General features: G+C 45.7%; 1 protein-coding gene across 10 annotated transcripts in view; it reads left to right on the top strand.

The window, feature by feature from the left end:
• Nucleotides 1-22,060, top strand: part of GARNL3 (GTPase activating Rap/RanGAP domain like 3) — a 145,032-nt gene that overhangs the window by 60,367 nt on the left and 62,605 nt on the right. For all 10 annotated transcript variants that reach the window (XM_032308484.1, XM_032308485.1, XM_032308486.1 and 7 more), the window contains 3 exons: nucleotides 2,222-2,296; nucleotides 16,842-16,941; nucleotides 18,526-18,644. In XM_032308484.1, the coding sequence (XP_032164375.1) occupies nucleotides 2,222-2,296; nucleotides 16,842-16,941; nucleotides 18,526-18,644 (294 nt within the window). The remainder of the gene's footprint in view (nucleotides 1-2,221; nucleotides 2,297-16,841; nucleotides 16,942-18,525; nucleotides 18,645-22,060) is intronic.

The raw sequence follows: 22,060 nt of genomic DNA, 5'->3' as shown, positions 1-22,060 counted from the left end.
TCTTCTCTCTCTGGATGGGATCTCAGAACACTTCTCCCAAAGCCCTTGAGGCAGCCTACGCCAAGAACACTTGACTTGAAACCTATTTGCTATAACCTGTATTTTAATATTTTAACAGACAATGAGTAGGAGCTCACAAGCAAAGAGGAAACTGACACTGAGTCTTCTGTGCTTCCCCATGATAATGGCAATGACCCCAGGAGACCTTCATTCATCTTGTTCTTGTACTTGAGAATTGGCCTCTCTAAACTAGGAAACAGTCCACCAGACCTCACTTCTGACATTGACTACAGAGTACGGGGTTCCCCAGGGCCGCTCTCAGGTTCAATAATTTGCTAGAAGGGGACTCACGGATTATAGTGAAAGCTTAAAGGCTCACTTATGCTTTATTACGGCAAAGGGATACAGATTAAGATCAGCCAAGGGAACGGACGCATAGAACAGAGGCCAGGAGAGTTCCAAATGCAGAGCCTCCCAGTTGTCCTCTCCCAGTGGGCTCAGGGACAGCACTAACCCCTCCTGTCAGTGACGTGTGACAGTATATGGACTGGGACAGCTCACCTGAGTCTTCGTATCCAGATCTGATACCGTGTAACCCAGAGTACCGCTCGCCCACAGGTCAGGTGTTTCTCCTGTGTGGCTCAAAGACCCCGGTAAACAGACACTCCTGCAGGACATTCCCAGGGCTTGGAGGTGACCTCTCAGGAGCCAAGGGCAAAGGCCAGAGCTCTCCGGGGCGGGGCTAAGTTCTTTACCACACAGCCTCTGTTGCTCATCTTTGGTTTCCTAACTATGTAATAATCTGATGCCACAAACAGCTAAACATATACGTAACAATATTTTTCTTTGTTTTTAGAAACGATTTTGCAGGATAAAATTTAGGTTGAAAACCTGGGCCTTTTCATGGACATTTCACAGAGGACCGTTAGGTGGGGCAGTGGTTAGGTCAGGGTGATGGGTTTCTGAAGTCTGGCTGCCTGTGTTCACATCCCAGGCCTCCCAGGTACTAACTAGGATATGACCATGGCTGATTATTTTACCATCCTCTGCCTCAGTTTCCTTACTGGTAGATGAGAACAATGATGGTACCCACCCGTGTTGCTATTTTGCGAGTTAAATGAGAGAATGTTTGTGAAGACCAGAACGGTGCAAGGCTTCTAGAAGCACTCAATAAATATTACATACTATTATTTCTATATTTATCGTGAAAAAGATTTATCTGCCTTTTGCAAATAATTTTCCTTGGGAAGGTTTGTAGAGTTTCCCCGTGGTTTTTCCATTTCCACACTTCCATATCTCTTACCACGAGTGAAAATAGGAGATAATCATCTTTCTTCAGAAATCGCGTTATCTTTTTTACCAGGTAAGTCTTGAGTTAGAAAGGGAGGAAATGTCTCCCCCCAGGGCAAGCGCATTCGAATGAGTCTGGGAAATAGAAATGCTTGGCAGATCTTGGCTACAAATTGTGGGCAGATTTAAAGGTTAAAAAAAGACATGTCATTTTCCCAAGTTGCTACTGAGAAATCTAGGAGATTTGGGAGAAAATAAGTTAAATCTCGAGTCAGTAATTTTAGGACTGATGCGCGCGTCCCGCTCTCCCGCATCTCATGCTACCAGTGAGCTCCTTGAAGACTGTCTATTTGCAAGCATCGTGTTGCCAGAGCTCAGATAGAGCCTGCCTGCCTTGGAAGGGGCTAATTGGCCTTTTGGAGACCATTTAAAACTGAATGAAGCACAAGAGCTTTCTGTGACGTTAGCAGAGCCTTGAGCTCCTGCCAGCCATTAATTGTTTTGCAGGCTTTCCTGTGAAGACGGCCGAACTTGAGACTTGGCTTTCGGTTTTGCCATCTGTGAGCTGCCCTTGTCCACGTGTGACGCGTATTAAGATTGTTTCTCCAGGGAGCATCGCTTTGTCATTTCTCGGGATGGGAATAGGTTCACATTTAGATTTTATTGAAAACGTTCACATGCAGATTTGATGCTCTTGTTTTCCGACTCTCACGGGTTAGGGGGCCGTCACTCTGTAGCTTCCTGAAGACTGTGGAGACCAACCGTGTGAGGGCTTGGCGGAGCGAGCTTCAGAAAGACCCATTAGCTTCTGGGCTGGGCCCTCCAGCTGTCGTTCCTTGGCTTTGGCTGACATAGGACAGATACAGACAGACAGAAGAGGCTTTGCCCATGGCAGCCCAGCTCCCTAACTGATTGCTCTCTTGTCCCCTAGCTTATTTCCAGTGATGCTGATGGTGCCATCCAAAGGGCTGGAAGATTCAGAGTGGAAAATGGCTCTTCAGATGAGGTAAGGGAGCCCCCCACCAGCCTCCACCCCACCCCCCTCTATTGTCACCAAGCACATGATTATAGCATCTGGGTTATAGCACTGAACAGTTGGTGATGCTCCTAACTGCACAAGACTTGCCTAAGTGCAGCCTGGGAAGGGCTCAGTGGAGCTCTTCAGAGCCTCACCAGAAGCAGACATGAAGGGAAATGCCATTGTTCTCTGTATGGAAGGTGCTATTAATAGGGCAAGGGGGCGTACCCTTTCAAAGATCTATAATAAACCCTGGGACATTAAGGTGGTCTTCCAGCCGTGGGACCAAAGAAGAATTTAGCCGGGGCACCCTTTGTGGGGTGTCCCAGAAGCCCAGCTCTCCCCCTCTGCCAAGCTGCTCAGCTCAGCATCGCCCTACAAGCAACACAGGGTCCAGGAGAGAGATGCAAAAGTTACTATAATTACCAAATGTCATCTTTATCCAGGGAAGACACCAGGAAAGGTGTCTGCCCACCATCCTTGGGCCTAAGCCCTCTCTCAGGGGTCTCCTGGTCTTCCCAGCTGCTGGCCGCAGGGACTCAACTTGCTTGTGTTTCTTCTTCAGACTTCCACTGCCCATCCTGCCCCTTGAGGTCTACCCCCCAAACTGCGGAGTGTGGTGTGAGCCCCGGTGTTTTCCATCTCTGTTACCTACCTCCCTGAGAGGTAGGCTGTCAGAGTTCTTTAGCACCCCTGCCCCAGCTTTGGAGAATCAAACAGGCCTGGGTTCAAGTTTTCACTCCCCCATCTCCTAGCTATATGATCCTGGGCAAGTAGCCCAGCCTTTCTGAGCCTTGGTTTCTTCATCTATAAGATGGATAGTGTCTCAGGATTATTAGAAGGAGTCAGTGAGCCAAGCTCGTAAAGCGTTCAGCACTGTGCCCGCCATATTGTTAGCAGTCAGGAAGTGACAACAGGAAGTGACGATGGTGGGTTTGTTAACTTAACCACTGCCATATTGCCAGCCTTGCTTTCCCGACTACCTCCTTGATCAGATTCCTGAGGAAGGGCTATGGGTTTACCTTGAAAGTCCACAGCATTTGGAAGTCATTTCTCATCTTCAGCTTTGGCCTTCACTTCCCATACCAGAGACATGGGACCTTCGCCATTGCTCTGTGAGGTGCAAGGAGGCCATCCTATCTGGACTCTTGAAGAGGTGCCCATGTACTTCTCATCCGCAGTGATGTCAACTGAGCCACACAGAAGAAGGATGTCCCTGGGGAATTTGCTTCTGAATCTTGGAAACAGCCCTCCCCAAATGGCCCAGCTCCTGAAATGAGATGGTCTTAGCACCACAGACTCGGGCAGCCCGCTGTGTGCCAGGAGCTAATCCAGGAGCAGAAACACTGAGGCCTCATTTTCCAGTGCTCAGAAAGCTAGTAGCCACTGTGCTGAGTTTTTACTTTGAGAACCTTAAGTGCCAGGGGCCCCAGAGGTTGCCCTGCCTCCAGACATCTTTGTGCTCCCCAAATTTTTGTAAACCTTTAGCCCAGCCTGAACCAAGCAAAGTGTGCTAGACTTCCCCTAACGCCATGTAAGCAAAGCTCTGCCCCCTGCTGGAACCGGCGTCAGGAGGAGAGCCACCCTTCCTAAGAAAGACCTAAATGTGGTCCTAGGATCCCCGAACTCTCCTCACCCAGCTGTGTCCCCTGGCCCTGCCCCATCCCAAAGGACGTGTTCTGGACCCGGTCATGGATTAGAACTCGCCTCTGGACGATCATGGGCAGGCGTGGCTCTAGAGTCAGACCACCTGGGTTCAGATGGTGAGTCCACAACTCACCAGCACGGTGACCATGGGCAGTTCACTTAGCATCTCTGAAACCATTCGGTGGAGTTATTGATTTCACAAATCACTGTGGTCTGTTGTGTCCAAAACCCAGTCCTGTCTCAGATTGCCTCTCTGCGAAAGATGATACCAAGGCTCAAACGCTGTTTTCAATTTTGTTTCTATCAGAGCCACCGAGTGTGCGTGCTTGGCTGGAGCACGGTGGCTCTGTTTTATATTAATGGTCTTCCACTAAAAGCCTGCGGCCAGTGTTAATGTACACCCTGATAAAAGACCCAAGTGCGCGTGAGACTCAGAGGGAAACCAACCCAGCTTGCTCGGAGTCCGTTAAAGCCATCCGTGCACGAGAAGGCACCGTATTTGTAGCTGCTTAAAATTTTCAGGCACATGAAGAGACAGATTGCAAAGTAATTTCATTACTGGGTTATTTCTCCTTTTGTTATTGCATTTTAACTGTTCTTTATACAGTACGGATCCTAGACCCTCATCAGATCCATGATTTGCAAAAATTCTCCCCCATTCTGCAGATTGCTTTTTCACTTCCTTGATTGTGTCCTTTGAAGCACAGACATTTTTAAATATAATGATGTCTCATCTACCTCGCTTTTCTTTTTTCTGCTCATGCTTTTCATGTCATTTCTGAGAAGCATTGCCTAGTTCAAGGTGGCTCAGTCACTTCTTACACTTACTGTTCCAGGGAAGACAGTGTCGGATTTGCCTTGTTTCTTTCGATACAGTCAGGATAATGGTGTTACCATCTGTGGCAGATCATTTCCCTGTGTGAGGTTGTGGGGGCTCTCTGCCATGTGATTTCACCTACTGTGTGCCCCTCTGTGCGTGGCCACAGAACAGTTGCTGGTATTGTTCTTGAAAATGAATTTTTAGGATTACTAGAAGGCCCAGGTTGAGTCTCCTTTTGGTAGGTCGTTCTAGATCATGAGTTAAAATAAATGCCTATTGGGTCTTTTTCTCAGTTCCTGACACAGAGCGGCCCAAACCTGTGAATTTCCCAAGTGCAGAGAGTGATCAGTGTGTCTTTTGTCATGTTAATGAAGTGGCTTTTGGGAAACCCCTCAGGATGGTGGCTGGTCACCAGAGAAACCTCCCATACAGTTATAGGGTTTGAACTTCCTTTTCCACCCCTGACTTCCAACCCTGGGGAGAAGAGAAGGGCCGAAGATTGAGTTCAGTTGTCAGTGGCCAATGAGTTAATAAAACACAATTTCATTGATGATTTAATCAATCAAAGCCTCCATAAAAACCCACAGGATGGGGGATCAGAGAGCTTCTGGTTTGGGGAACACGGGGAGATTTGGGGAGCTCCACACCCTTCCCCATGCTTTGCCCTGTGCCTCCTTAACAGAGTTATATCCTTTTATAATGAATCTAGTTAGTAGTTAATCCAGTAATCTAGTTAGTAAAATGTTCCTCTTGAGTCCTGTAAGACACTCTAGCGAATTAATTGAACCCAAGGAGGGGGTCACTGGATCCTCCGATCTATAGCTGGTTGGTCAGAAGCACAGGTGGGATGAGCCCTTCACCTGCGGGACCCGAGGCTGTCTTCAGGTAGATGGTGTCAGAACGGATTTGAATTTCAGAACCCCCAGCTGCTGTCAGAGAAGTGCTTATTGATGTGGGGAGAAAACACATATTGGAATTGATGTCAGAATCAGAGGGGCTTGCACATTCTCTTGCCAGACACAGTAAACTAAATTCCCAGCGTGAGACTTTCCAAACCGCCCTGGTGCTGCAGAACAGAGTTGCGGGTTTATGTGAAGGCTGGTTTGCGGGCACACCACCTCAGACACACTCCCCGCTCAGCTCTCCTGGGCACTGACAACCTTCCCTGTAGCCTCTGAGGTCCAGGGGGTCTCTTCGGGTTCCCTTTTTCTTGAATGTGTTTCCTTGAACGTGGGGCCCTTTTGGAGCTACAGCATAATGGGGTGGGGGGTGTCTCCTATTACACTGACCTGCTTCAGCGGGTCTGGGGCTTTGTTGTTTTGCCCTCTGGCCCCAGGAAGCCACCAAAACTCAAGTTTAGTTTCACCCAGACTGACAGATATCCTCAAGCTGAAAAAGGTGGCCATGGTCCCCCTACCCCTCTGGGTTCCCACTTGGCTCTGTTTGGGCTGCCATTTCTGGACTATCTCGTGAGCACAGCAAGGGCTTTTAAGGAGATGATTTGAATATTTTTCGAGAAGTTTAAGTTTTTGCCACAGGAAGGTTAGTTGAATAACCTAGCCTACCATTACCAAACACAAAAGTTGTCTCAGGAGTGTCTTTTCCCATAACGCGTCATGTCATTCATTCAGCTCTCATTCGTCAGATCCTTCCTTGGTGCCAAGTAGTCTGTGCACTGGTGATGTAGGGGGTGGGTAGGATTGCTGAGCTTCCCGCCTGGTGCCCTCGCAGACCGGCGGGCGGAGGAGTCAATGAACAGGTGCACAATACCCTAGGCAGAAAGCAAGTGTTGGCAAGTACTATGGGGAAACCAGATTGGGGTGTGGCACCAAGCGAGAGGGAGAGCCCCACTTCGCTGAGATGGTCAAACAGGGCCTCCCCAGGGATGACACAGTGAGCCCGAGGCCTCTCAGCTGTGCTTCTCAGACCACCAGGGGTAAAGGACCCACTTTTTAATTTCTGATCTGTTGCAGAACTCAGTGTGGTCCTACTGTGCGTCCCCAGCCCGCAGCATCCCCTTCACGGAATGCCCCCCAAACTGAGAAACACCCTGATAGGTCTGGACTCTGTTTAAAGAAATGAACCCCCTGAGCACGGTCTTGTCAAAATGCTTGTAAAGCGTCCTCAATGCTTCTCCGTTGTTGTCCATGTCATCACCGAGCGGGAAGAAGCCTGCAGATGAGCGCCCGTCCGTCCGCTTCGCACTGCCTCGGAGGTCATCTAGGCCAGTCCCCCACCTAAGGCAAGCGCCCCTACACCAGCTTCGCTCCAGTCAGCTCATAGGTCCCTGCTCGAATGTTTCTGCAGGAATGGGGAACTTGCTCCCTCCTTGATAGCTCGCTTTCCTCCAGACAGTGGCCAAGTGTCCTATGATTCAGTTAGGACATAACTGCCTGAGTTAGCCCCGTAAGACGGCCCTTATTTCAGACACCAGTTGCAAGTATCAGGTTGCCAGGTCACCCACACTTCTGTCCCACTTGGTTGTTAAGTCAGGCGTTCCCACAGCAACCCCCCACCCCAGGTTTAATAATTGGCTAAAATGACTCATAGAATTTAGGAAAGCCCTTCACTTGCTCTCCCGTTTACTACAAAGGATACAACTCAGGATCAGCCAGACAGGAGAGATGCCCAGAGCAAGGTTTTGAGGGGCGAGGGCAGGCACGGAGCTCCCACGCCCCCGCTGGGAGGACCACCCACCCGGCACCTTCTTGTGTTCACCAGTGGAGCAAATCATTGGCCATTAAGGATTGAATCGGTCTGCAGTCCCTCCTCTCCCACAGGGTTCACCGCGGGGCTGAAAGGTACAAGCTTCTGATCAAGGCTTGGGCTTCCTAGCAAGCGGCTCCTTCCTGAAGCTCTTTAGAGACCCAGCAAGGGCCCCTCGTTAGAACAAAAGGCACTCCTGTCACCTTCATCACTCAGGACATCCCCAGGGTTCTTTTTATTGGGCAGAATTCATCTGTTTCTATTTTCCACTCAGAGTTGCTACTTACATTTTCTGTAAGTCTTCGCCCTCCTCGCCGTGGTGGGCCTCCAGCGTTCCAGGACGTGTGCTGCTTTCCTCCTAAGATGTGGACTCTGCTCCACTCATCATCGTCCTCACTGTGCTCCTGGGCCACGTGGGAGGTTGTTGATGTTAAGCTGAAGTGGTCAGAACTAAATTCGGGGCTCCAGGTACATCCCACACAGGGACAAGGGGGGGTAGGCTCGTCCCTTTCCTTGCCAGGCACGCTCTTTTTTTACAAAGCCAGTGATTCATTACGGACCTTCGATAACGCTGCCCCTTGCCCCGGTCTTCTTCACGATGTAGTGGAGACAATTTTGGAGTCAAGCAAACGTGGGTTCGGGCTTCACTCTATCACTTACCAGTTTATGACTCAACTTCTTGGAGCCTTAGTCTCCAGACAGGTGAAATGGGTGCGGATTCCTGCTTTGTAGCACCTGGCCTTCTCCTTCCTGTACTTACGCACTTAGAATTCGTCCCCAAATGTAGGATTTTCTGTTGTCCATACTAAATTTAATCTCATCAGTGTGTCCCTGATGGCTAATTGTCAAGAGGTTTTTTGGTTTTTTTTTTGACATCTTGATTCTGTCACCTGTCCTATTAGCTAACCCACTGAGAAGCTTTACATTACCTTCCACTGTGCTTCCCCTGCCATCTGTGTGCTCACTCAGATTATTAATTAAAATGAGTGTGACCCCCGGGTGGATCACTGGAGACCTCCCTTACAGCTCACTTGTATGTACCAATTAGTATATTGTGGAGCAGAGGGACAATCTTTCAGCTTTTTATAAATCAATCTTCCTTGGTGTGGGAGGATTCTCTTATACACTGTTGGGGGATATGCAAACGAGGACAATCTTTCGGAAGGGTAATTAGCAATAATTAAAAATGCACACACCATTTGGCCAGTAGTTCTACTGCTAGAATGTGTATTGTAATGTTATTTTAAATAGGGGAAAAAAAAAAAAACACCTGGAAGCAACTTCGATTTCTATCAGTAAAGGAGTAATTACATAAATTATGATACATTTATACAATAAAATGCTTAGTAGCTATTAGAAAGAATGATGCAGTAGTATATGTAATACCACAGAGAAATGTTTAGGGTCCAGTTAGACCGAAAAGCAGGTTCCAGAATGATTAGGATATATCATGCATTTCCTTAACAGACAAAAAGGTAAATAAGTTTGTCAGTATTCAAGAAAGTTTCCAAAAGAATAGATAAGAATTAAGCAGTAATTGCTTCTAGAGAATGGAAACGGCAGGTCAGGAAAGACGTCAGAGAACCTTGACTTGCCACAGCAGGTCCTTCTATGCCATTTACAGATGTTACATATCTCTACTCAACTGTAGTATTTAATTTTTCTAAAAACCTGCATAGTCACTAAAAAGAACAAGGTAAATCTAAATGTACTGACATAGAAATATTTCCAAGATAGTTTCTATTTTTTAAATTTTTATTTATTTAATCTCTACATCCACCATGGGGTTCGAACTCATGACCCCGAGATCAAGAGTTGTGTGCTCTTCTGACTGAGCCAGCCAGGCACCCCCTAAGATATTTTCTTTAGTGGAAAAAATCAGGTTTCAGTGTAATAGCTCCACTAGCCTCCCATTTATGAAAATAAATTCTATGTGTATACACATATGTGTTTGTTACAAATTTATCTGTATATGTGGACATGGATGTGAACTTAATGTTGTACGCACAAATGTAGACAGCAAACACACCTTTGTAAATGCATACAAAGGTCTGAGACTAACCACACCAACCTGATAGAATGGTTATCAAAGGCAAAGGATGTGGACAGGGACATGGAGGACCAAAAGAGACAGATTTTACTTTGTGTGTGGTTTCACTTTTTCAACCAGCTTATATTTATTTGCATTTGCAATTCAGAAGTCTTTCGTGCGTTTTTTTTTTAAATCCATCTTCTTTATTGCCAGCATTCTCTCAGCAATTTAAACCTAGAAACTGAAGTAAAGTCTGTTAAAATGCATTCTCTCATTAATTGGGCTCACTCTGGAACAGACTCTCAGAACTCCCAGGTGTTATATAAAACAAGGGATCTCATCTGCAGTTCAAGTTCATGGTGCAGATTCCCTGCTTCAAGTCCAACACTAGCAAACATTCAGATAAAATGAGGGTGTTATATGTAGATTTTGATTACATTCTCCTCAAAATATCCTGGCCAGATTCGTTCAGTCCTCCCCTTCACATCCCACGAGTATAAATGGAGTAACAAGATAAAATAAGATCAGATAAGATAGGATAAAATAAAATAAAATAAGATAAAATAAAATAAAAAGACAGTGGCTCAGTCGGTTAAGCGTCCCACTCTTGGCTTGGGCTCAGGTCATGATCTCAGGCTTCATGCTTAGCAGGAAGTCTGTTTCTCCCTCTGCTCCTCCCCACGCTCACTCTCCCTCTCAAATAAATCTTTTTTTAAATAACATTTTATTCATTTATTTGTCGGAGAGAAAGAAAGTACACAAGCAGGGGGAGCAGCAGGCAGTGGGAGAAGCAGGCTCCCTACTGAGCAAGGAGACCCATGTGGGACTCAATCCCAGGACTCTGGGATTCTGACCTGACCTGAAGGCAGATACTTAACCGACTGAGCCACTCAGGCACCCCTCAAATAAATAAAATCTTAAAAAAGAAAAAAAAAAAAAAAGACAATGAAGGCAACAAGGAGCTTTTGTGGGCTTTGGAATTTGATGTCGGAATGATTCAGGATTTCTTGGTCTCAGGCCTCATTTAACACTGTGGCATGTTCAGGCATATCTACAGCATGGAAAAATTTGAGTTTATTACTCTTCATAATATCTTTTAGCAAATGATTATCTAAAAGGGCATAAAACACCTATGAGCATTTGCAGCCTTAATGTTTAGTTGTTTGGCAGATGTGTCCATCAGGGTATTTCCTCCAAACTTGCTTGTTGATGTCAAATAAAGTGTTCCTGGTGTTATTGGCACCTTAAATGTTCTAGACAAAGTTTTTATATCCCTGAAACCCTCTGTAAAATAAATCTTAATTAAAAGACAAAAGGTTGGGGGCGCCTGGGTGGCTCAGTGGGTTAAAGCCTCTGCCTTTGGCTCAGGTCATGATCCCAGGGTCCTGGGATCGAGGCCTGCATCGGGCTCTCTGCTCAGCGGGGAGCCTGCTTCCTCCTCTCTCTCTGCCTGCCTCTCTGCCTACTTGTGATCTCTGTCAAATAAATTAATTAAAAATCTTAAAAAAAAGAAAAAAAAAGACTTAAGGTTGGGGTGCCTGAGTGGCTCAGTTGGTTGAGCGACTGCCTTCGGCTCAGGTCATGATCCCAGGGTCTTGGGATCAAGGCCTGCATCGGGCTCCCTGCTCAGTGGGGAGCCTGCTTCTCCCTCTCCCTCTTCTGCTCCCCCTGCTTGTACTCTCCCTCTCTGTCAAATAAATAAATAAAATCTAAAAAAAAAAAGACTTAAGGTTTATTCCAAAATTAATGCCACAGTTAGGCACTACTATGCCCACTCCAGAACCACTAAAAGGAAAATGCCTGAAACACTAAGAGCTGGTCAGAGGAAAGGAAACCACTAGAACTCTGCACATCTTGCTAATAGTGTAAGCTGGTGCATCCTCTTTGGAAGTTTAGCAGTATCTACTAGAACTGAAGTCTGCCTCCTCTGGTCCCAGGCAGTAGCAATGAGTGCTATGGCCACCAAAAGATAGATACAAGACTGTTCACGTGACTTTATTCTTAACGACCCCAAACTGGAGACATCCCATATGTCCAGCAGCCAGAGGTTGCATACATACACTGGGGACTAGCCACACGGCAGTGGGAGAGAGTGAGCTTGTTACATCCCCAACACGGATGAACATCACAGACCTGGTGCCAAAGGGCAGACCAGACTCCACAAATACACACGCTAGGATTTCATTTCTTCGAAGTTCAAGAGCAAGTAAAATGAATTGTGGTGATAGAAGTCAGGGCAATGGTTACTTTTCACAGTACGACTGGGTACCTTCAGGGCATTGAAGATATTTTCTATCTTGATCCAGGGAGTGGTTCCACGGGTGTCTACATATTTTAAAAATCATTTACTATTCACTCAAGATTTGGGACCTTTTCTGTCTGCTTCTGGTACTTACCATCAGAAACCAGAGATCATCTTTGGAGTCGCTCTGGCCCGTGCGGTCTTGGGCAGAGGGTACTTTTGTTGTTTCTTTGCTTTAGTCTCCTTTCGTTGTCAGTTCCTGCGTATGTTTGTGTCTTTACACCTCATCGTATGTGATTTTAACAAGGGACATGAAGTGTCTCACTCTGCGAGACTAACAACTTTTTTGGTGTTGGGGTCCCCCCCCATTTTAATTAAGGATTCAGTGAAGACAAAAATTAAGTAGTTAGGTTTTTGATCATTTAAAAAAACACAAACACCTCATAATTGACACTTTGTACTTGATAGAGATTTGGGGCATGCCACCGGCCAGAGTCCCGTCTGTGACTCTGAGACGCTCCTCCCATGTTACTCCGTCCTGCGGTTGCTAGTGTCCGGACCTCTGGGAGGGGAGAAGGCAGATCCGGTGCTTCAGAAGATCTAGAGTGTGGGGACCAGTTTTTACAACCTTTGACCCCCTTGGCAATCTCTGAAGCCTGTAGACCCCTCCTCAGAATGTTTTTGAATGCATAAAACAGAATACACGGGATTACAAAGGAAAACAGTAAGTTGAAATATATCGGAGGGGTGGCTCAGCTAGTTAAAGCATCCGACTCTTGATTTCAGCTCAGGTCATGATCTCAGGGTCATGAGATCGAGTCCTGCATCAGGCTCACGCTTGGCTGAGAGCCAGCTTAAGATTATCTCCCTCCCTCCCCGACCCCTGCATACTCTGTCTAAAAAACAGAAAAGAAATAGTTATCAGAGGCTTAACCCATTGAGCCACCCAGGTGCCCCAGATGGATTTTTTAAAAACCTGATTTATGATACAGTAATATATACCCTTTTTTATCAGTACATTAAATAACAAATCCAGCAGCAGGACTTACAACTATTACAGTTTTGAACCAGGAAGATTGTAAACAGTGTTTAAGATATCTGCAGCCACTGTAGTGAGTTCTGAAAATATCTCTGATTTGTGCATGTGCACATGCGTGTGTGTGCACGCACGTGTGCACATGTGTACGTGCGTGTGACATGGTTATCAGGGCTGTTTGTTCTACTGTAGTTCTGTTTTGTTGCTGTTGTTGTTTTGACTGATATTTGTGGTTGAAAGAAACATTTTTTAAAAGATTTTATTTTTTTTTTAAGATTTTTTTTATTTATTTGACAGAGACACAGTGAGAGAGGGAACACAAGCAGGGGGAGTGGGAAAGGGAGAAGCAGGCTCCCCACGAACAGGAAGCCCAGTGCAGGGCTCGATCCCAGGAACCTGGGATCATGACCTGAGCCGAAGACAGACTGAGCTTAACGACTGAGTCACCCAGACGCCCTGAGAATTTTTTTTTTTAAGATTTTATTTATTTGACAGACAGAGATCCAAGTAGGCAGAGAGGCAGGCAGAGAGAGAGGAGGAAGCAGACTCCCCACTGAGCAGAGAACCCGATGCGGGGCTCGATCCCAGGACCCTGAGATCATGACCCAAGCTGAAGGCAGAGGCTGTAACCCACTGAGCCACCCAGGCGCCCCCCGAGATTTTATTTTTAAGTCATCTCTGCAACCAGCATAGGGCTCAAACTTACAACCCTGAGATCAGGAGTCTACTGACTGAGCTCTACTGACTGAGACAACAGGTGACCCAAGAAACACTACATTTTTGTTAGAAGTTAGGGAAATCAAGTTTTGGTTATTTTTTTCTTTACCCACATTCATGCCCTCCCTGCCTTCTTTTAGAACCTCTGGCATAGAGGTGCCTGGGTGGCTCAGCCATTAATCGTCTGCCTTTGGCTCTGGTCCTGATCACAGAGTCCTGGGATCGAGCCCCACATCGGGCTTCCTGCTGAGCGGGAAGCCTGCTTCTCCCTCTCCCACTCCCCCTGCTTGTGTACTCTGTCTTGCTGTGTCTCTCTCTCTGTCAAATAAATAAAATCTTTTTTTTTTTTTTTAAGATTTTATCTGTTTACCACCACCACCACCAACCACCACCACCCCACCACCCGACCCACCACCACCACTACCACTACCAATAAAAAAAAAATAAAAAAATTTTATCTATTTATTTGACAGACAGAGATCACAAGTAGGCAGAGAGGCAGGCAGAGGGAGAGGGGGAAGCAGGCTCCCCACGGAGCAGAGAGCCCGATGCAGGGCTTGATCCCAGGACCCTGGGATCATGACCTGAGCCAAAGACAGAGGCTTTAACCCACTGAGCCACACAGGCGCCCCCAAAAATAAAATCTTTAAAAAAAAAAAAAAAAAAAAAGAACTGCTGGCATAGAGCATTGCTTCTCAAAGTTTAGTCTTCCTAGTTACCTGGGATGCTTGTGAAACTACAGATTCTTGGGCCACGCCCATAGAGAGCCTGAGGAATCTGGAATGGTCCCAGGGTAATATTTTAACAAATCTAGAAGCCCAGAGCCAAGACCTGGTGCTGTGCCATCAAGTCTGGGAAGCTCCAGAGGCCCAAGTTCCTGGTTCCTTCAGAGTCTCCTCAAGGCTCTGCTGATGGTGTCTAGGGTCTCAGGCCTTGGGACAATGGCACCAACTGCAGTGCCATCTGGCTGGTGAAGGCCAGGTGCCTGAGCTGGACACCCCCTGTGTCTGGTCAGCTGATGCCTGAGCCTGGCTGGTGGGCCCCGAGGTCATGCCGCAGCTGCACGCGGCCCCATGGCATAGGGGACTGTGGATGGACGTTGCCAGTGGTTTATGATTATAAAGTGAATACTGTTGACAATGAATCACCCAGAAATTCTACCAGAAGCAAAATCCAATTGTTATGTGCTCTTCTTGAGTCACACCAAAAGGTCAAAACCGAGAGGCAACATCTTGAACAGGGGATCAACATTAACATCCCCAGTGAGGAGCAGATAGAGGTCTTGAAGTACAGTAAGCTGAGAAGGACAAGCCCCCCCCGCCTTGTGTAGCCTTCTGACTGGGCACGCGTGCCCTGCCCCTCATCGTGGGGCAACATCAGACAAACCTAGAAGAAGTCATGCTTGATTTTAAAAAAGAAGAGGGGAGGAGCGTGCCATGTTCTTTAAAAGCGTCAGTGTTGTAAAAGGCAGAGTCTGTGGAAATTTGCAGAAGAAGGGAATTTAGAGACCCGACAACCCCATCATCCTGCACCCGAGAGGGAAAATACTTTAAATGACGTTTTAAAGTCAATTCACAAGATTGGAATGCAGATGGTAGATTAGAGGTACCATATCCATGTTAAATTTGTAAAAGTTGGTAAAGCTATATTGTGGTTATGTAAGAAGATCTATTCTTGGGCAATACACACTGAGGCACTTAGGGATAAAGTGTTGTTATTTGTGCATCGTAGTCTTAAACGGTTCAGAAAAAATTGTGTGTGTGTGTGTGTGTGTGTGTGTGAGCAAAGGAATAAATGGGGTAAAATGTTTGCAGTAGGTAAATCTGTTAAAGTGTATACAGATGCTCTGTGCAGTCCCATTCCCACAACTTTTATGTAAGTTCAAAATTATTTCCAAATTAAAATATATATATATGTACATAGACTCAGTAGCTGATTTTTTAAAACTCAAGAAAATTCCATAAAAGCACAATACTAAGAAACATTACCTACCTTTTTTACTCCTTGTAGAGTTTTTTAAATTTTATTTTTATTTAAATTACATTTTTAAAAAAGGAAAAAAAACAACCCTCCAGGATTGGCCCTGACTCAGTTTGAGCTCCACTGCTTAGGAGCTCAGCAACCTTAGGCAGCGTCACTGAAGTGTCCAAGCCACACTTTCTTCATCTGAAAGTAGGGGATAAAATAAAATCTGTGTCACAAAGTTGGTGGAGATGCTATGGAGCTAATGCATATAAAGTACCCTTAAAGCTCTCTCAATGAGTGTCAGTATTTCCGGAGCATGTAAAAGACAGAAAGCATCCTAATTCACTTTTTAAGTTATATAATTCTGGAAGCATAACAGCACTTTGTACAGAAAAGAAACCTACAAGCTCCATCTCACTAACAAATATGTTACATAATTCATATTTTTTAAAACTCCAGCAGTGTATCGAAAGAATACCGTACACCATGACTTAGTCGGATATATTCCAGAAATTTCAGAAACATTCAGCATCGGAAGAGCCAGTAGTATAATTCATTACATTAGTCTGATTTTTCTGCCATTTAACCTATTTTCTTAAGAGTTGCCAAAAAAAACTTTCAGTGCAATTTGGTATTGATTCCTGAGAATGGCCTCTCTGTAAGCTTGGAATGGAAGGAAAACCCCTTCGACATGATAAAGTGACCACAAATGTCTAGGAAATCACCAGAAGCATATTGGAATCAGAAAAGTACATTCTAGTCGTCTGCTGTATACACATGGCGCAAAGTAGAGGCCAATGGAGATTCAGTATGATTGCATTTCGGTAAGAAAAATGAGAATGTCTGTCCATGTAAGAAAAGAAGGAGAGGAAGCCATACCAAATCATTTATGGTGACTATCTTTGGAGAGAAGATTAACATCATTCATTATGTTTACCCATAATTTCCCCCATTAACTGTGTGACCTCATGACACATTTTTACAATTCTACAACAAAAATATGAACTCGAGAGGCCGCAGAGATGTTATTCCAGGTGAAATGGGCCTGTCACAGGGGTACCAAACGGAAGGGCGTGCCTCTAGGGGGCACCAACTCCCAAATATTTGGAAGCTTTGGGCCAGAAAGGAAAGTTCAAGTTTACACTCAAGCTGGAAATAGCAGAGTCTCCTAGTTCCCTCGGTTCTTTCTGCTCTACCCAGAGGACCTTCCAAATGCTGCTGTGATGTGGCCGCGGGAACATGTGCTCACAGCCCTGTTCGTACGCTTTTGACAATGACTTCTCTGGTTCTTAGTCCCCAGGTTCACTGCCCGCTTCTTGTTTACTTTCTGAATAAGCCTCTTAATGGAACGACTTTGTTCGATTACAGAATGCAACCGCTCTGCCCGGGACATGGCGAAGAACAGACGTGCACTTAGAGAACCCAGAATACCACACCAGATGGTATTTCAAGTATTTTTTAGGACAAGGTAACTATGCCATTACGGTGGTTGGGAGGAAAGGATATTCAAAATGCAAATTAAATGTTGGTGTAATTTCTTTCTGGTGCCCCTAGAAGTGTGAAACTAACCGGTTTAGGGACATTAATATCAGGTTAATAGCTTTGTCAATGGAAAGATTCAATTCAGTGTCAGTCCTAGGATTTTTCGTATATATTCATATATGATACTATAGATATATAGTTATATAGAGAAGCTACATGTAGATATAGAGATAGAGACAGATATGGGTTTTTTGGTCAGTTATTTTTGTCCCTTGGGAGTAAAGGGAGCTCTGATCATCTAAATAGTTTTTGGAGACCTAAGAAGAATTTGCAGGGTGAAAAACATCTTTAGACCTAACAAGGCAGGTGCCCTGTCTATAGTGAGTTTTGAACGCTTAGTTCAAGACAGTGAGGGGGAAAATAAAAAGAACCCCTGAGCTCCAGGACCACCATAGAACTAGAGAGGCGTTGTCCTGTGGGCTCTGGTAACGGGCGTTTATCACTTACCATGTGCCAGGCAGTAGCACTGGCAAAGGCAGTCATTCTCCCAACCTTCACGGAGACTCTAAAATGGGTCTGAATCCTGTTCTGCCATGCTTAACCACAGAATCTTACGCTGGTCACTCTCCACTTCTCTGAGACATAATTTCCTTATCTGTAAAATGGAGGTGTTACTATTACATACCGCGTAGGCTTGAACAGGAGTTTCAGTGAGATATGCTGGAGAAAGAGCCAAACCCCATGCCTGGCCCAAAGCGACAGCGCGGTCATTAACAGCAGTGTACATTTAAAGTGAAGGGCTCGGGTGAGCATATGTGGGCAGGCGGAAAATGGGAGTGTGGCTAATAGGAGAGACTGGGAAGGGAAGAATGATCACTGTTTTAGGATTCGAGAGGAGGTAGATAAATTGCTTATCAGGCTAATGCCTGTGTTTCTAGAAGATGTGAGGCGCGGACTGTATCATGAGAGTGATCAGACCCAAACGATGTCTTTTTAAAAATCTGATACTGTTTTATTCTAAGAAGTTCACTTACTGGACAAGGCATATTTCTTTATAAAGAAAGAAATCAGTGGGAAAGTTGTCATCCTCCCAAATGGTTGAAAGCATAGTGCCCAGAGCAGCGGTGACTTTAGAGAAAACCAGTGCCATCAGTTCAGATGCTGAGAAACTCAGAGGTAAGGTAGGCTCTGGAATTGGTGAACTCAGGGGCTTGGTGCTGTCATCAAGGCTGGACCTCCTCAGGGTCACAAGGTGGTTGCAGCACTTCCAGGAATCACTTCTAGACACCGCCCATGTCCAAAGGAAGGAGCAGGCCATCTTTAAGAATAAGGAAGCCTTTCCAGAAACTGCCTGACCCATTTCTCCTCCTGTCTTGTTGGCCAGAATTGGTCACTTGTCCATTTCTGAACCAGTCACTGTCAAGGAGAAGGTCAATGTGATCAGGTTCTTTCCGGAGCTGGGTTTGGGATTCTTGTTCCGTGCTTATGTGGGAAGGAAAAATTGTCTACTCCCATCAGGGCCTGGAAGAACCAGTGGGTCTTCACTGTTCTAAACCTGTCTCTTTTCCAGTCCATCAGAATTATATTGGAAATGATGCCGAGAAGAGCCCCTTCTTCCTGTCCGTGACCCTCTCTGACCAAAACAATCAGCGTGTCCCTCAATACCGAGCAATTCTTTGGAGGAAAACAGTAAGTACCTGGCTTACACCTGAGCATCACCACCACGCCAAGTTTGATTAGTGTCTTTGTCACAGTGGTTCAGGGGAGTCTTTTTCTATGAGGTTCTTTGAGTTTGGATAGTCAGGATTATATGATTCAGAGGTAGGGTCTTCAAGCTCTGAGTGTAACCACAACTTGCCCCATACGAGCCACTACCTGGACATGTCCATTCCCTCCGTCTCGCGGGTGGACTGCAGAAGTGTATTGTACAGAGTATTAACCTTAATCTTGGCTGTTACTAACACTGAGACTGACCAGCCAGCTCACCTTCAACTAAAAGAAACAAAATGTACTGGAGGAATATAATGTTGTTACTGGGATACATCCTACAGCCTGCTCCTGTTTCCCTGGGTCGTTTCAGTCCAGCCCTGAATCTGCTGTGCTTCTAGAATTTCTTTGAGGCTTAGCCCCCTTCATCAATTTCCTGAGGTAGGAAAATGACTTGAGTCTTAACAAGACAAGTACCCCCGTCCGTGGTGGCTTCTGGGGACATTGACCTGAATAAAGGCAAGTCCCTCCAACTCAGGAATTCAGGCCTCTAGGTAGCTCAGGAAAATTCTCTTATGTCACTATCACGACTTTCCCTTCTCTTTTCTGATTTCTTCAGTAATTCTTCGAGTTGATATCTTTTCTTATTATTTTCTTCCCTTGGGCTTTTTTTTTTTCCCTTCGCTTCTCTGAGAGGCATTAATAGGCATTAAGGACACTAGAAAGAACAGAGGGTTTGGAATTAAGCAAACCAGTGTCAAATGACATCAGTAGCAAATTCATTCGTGTCAATTTGCAAAATTTGCTGATGCTCTCCATTTTCTTCTTTGTAAACTGGCGAAAACTCTTGGCTGTGGCTCACAGGGTGCTGAGGACTGTATTAAGGGAGGTCTTATTTGAAAATCCACATTTACGTGGTGTCCTAAATCCCCAAATCTTAAACTGCTTAAACACCTGAAGGATAGAACATTTTACTTGTGAATCAGTGAGTACAGTGGATAATTAAGAAGCAATAAAATAAATCATACTCAGAAAACCTTAGTCCTCTTATGTGGTGGTCTCGCTTTATGGACGTGTTTGTTGAAAGTCATTACCTAGGAGTTCTGGGTGGCTTCATTGGTTGGGCATCTGACTTCAGCTCAGGTCATGATCTCGGGGCTCCCTGCTCAGTGGGGAGTCTGCTTGTCTCTCTGCCCCCAGTCGCGCACGTTCTCTCTCCCTCTCAAATAAATAAATAAAATCTTGAAAGAAAGAAAGAAAGAAAGAAATCCACTACCTAATCATTGTATGCGAATTTTTCTCTCAGCAACATAGTATTTCAAAAATTGCTATGTCTATCTTTTTGAGAAAGAACGAATACAGGAACTTAAAGAAACTAATTTTTGTATATACACTCACTCAAAAAAACTAATTTTTTTACATAGACACTTTGAAAAAAATTGTAATTTTTATACATACATATATATTATATACACACACACACACACACACACACACACGTATATAAACACATTTGCATGCATGCAAACAGATACAGCAACTTCAGAAAGCCCAGAAAGAATTTCTAGGAACCATTACAGAGTTGACTGTGGTTAGAAACTTTTTGTGATGATTAAAACTAGTGACTGTGCTAACAGTAAAATCTAACATTTATTGAGCAGTTACTATATGCCACATATTATATACTGAGCTTTCCCAATGCCTTATCTCAAGAGGTATTATTGCAAGTTAGGGAGATTAAATGATGTGGCTGAGGCCACATGCCAGAAATTGGCAGGCCAGGCAGAACTCTGGACTGCACGCCAAGCTGTGAGTGCTGCACATAATTAATTCTGTGTGTGCCTCGTGGCATGCAGAAATAGCTCAGGAAGGATTTACTGAAGGAATTAATGAATGACACGAAAGTCCCACCTGACCCGTGTCCTCTGCTGCCTCTGTTTATATAAATGTCCATGTTATATTGCAGAAATTTTTCTCTTTTTAAGCAGGGTTAAGGTAAAAACCTAATGTAAACCCCAGTTTGCTTTTACTCGTGAATGATTTCCTGGAGAGGGGTTTGGGTTCTTGCCTCTCTCCCCATGTCACTAAAGTGGGGGGTGTCAGTCTTGTCCTCGTCGGAGCTGTCCTGGAGGAGAGGTGACACACTGGTGTTGCAGGGCTACGTGCCCATTGTTCTCAAGTTCCCCCATGACAGGCTTTCCCCGTTATTCACCTAATGAGAAGTGATTGTGCCCTTGTCTGAAGCCTCTTATCTTCTGCACCAGGAAGACTGTTTTCTGGCCTGATTAGATTTTTAAAGATTTTATTTATTTATTTGAGAGAGAGAAAGAGCAGGGAGGGGAGATGAACAGAGGCAGAGGGAGAAGCAGACTCCCCACTGAACAGAGAGCCTGACAACATGGGACTTGATTCCAGGACCCTGGGATCATGACCTGAGCTGAAGGCAGACGTTTAACTGACTGAGCCACCCAGGCCCGCCACCCCCCCGCCTGTTTTTGTTTTAACTTATTTATTTAATGTTTGCTAATTACGCTATTCCAGTCTGTCTGGCTGAAATATTCTCTTTGGATGACCCTGCCCCTTTTGGACAGTCTTCCCGATTTCTTACCCCTCCCCTGCTCCCCTCGAAGTTGCTATTCGGGTGCACCGGGAGAGGGCTTATGGGATCTCATAGTGGCAGGACGAGAGAGCCTTGAGTCCACATGGGGCCCCCTGGGTTCTTTCTGGGTTCTGTTGTCGATCTGGTCTCTGAACTGGCAACCATCGAGAGGTAACTGGTTCCCTCTGGCCTTTTTGGGTCACTGAAAATTACGGCCACTGAAATCCAGGGTCCCAGCCACTTGACCCTTGTGGTGAAATCGCTGCACGCCGTGACCTCTGTGACCCAATTCCAGGCATCCACTAGTCACTTAGCCTCTCAGCTCTGTCCTCACCCGCATCCCCTGCCAGGCCCCAGGCAGGTAGGGAGGAGCAGAAACCTTGCTTTAGGCTCACATTTCTAATCTTGCTGACTGTCTATGCCTGAAGCTCCTGAGTTAACCACCGCTCATCAGGTTCAAACAGGTTCTACCTGGAGTTCAAGATTCCTGCAGAAGGCCATGCCTAGGAAGCGAACCCCTAGCCCAGATGTTCTTAGATGTCTCCTGTCTCGCTATATGGGCAGCGTCCCTCCCCCTCTTTGAGGCCTGCCCTCTGAACGGCAGAATCAAGGGCCCCGACATCTAACCCCTTAGCTTTCCTCCCTTCTTTCTTCCTTCCTCCCACCAAAACAAGAAAGGGCAGTTTCATACTTCTGCCACCTTTCTGGAATGGATTTTCTCAATGTCCTGCCGCCTTCTCCGGGCAGAGACAGCCACTCCACCTCCTCACCTGGGGAGGCTGCCAGGTACTGGAGGAGG

Source organism: Mustela erminea, chromosome 12 (assembly GCF_009829155.1).
Source record: "Mustela erminea isolate mMusErm1 chromosome 12, mMusErm1.Pri, whole genome shotgun sequence".
NCBI lineage: Eukaryota > Metazoa > Chordata > Mammalia > Carnivora > Mustelidae > Mustela > Mustela erminea.
Note: the sequence above shows the minus strand (reverse complement) of the source record. Positions and strands in the feature narration are given on the sequence as shown.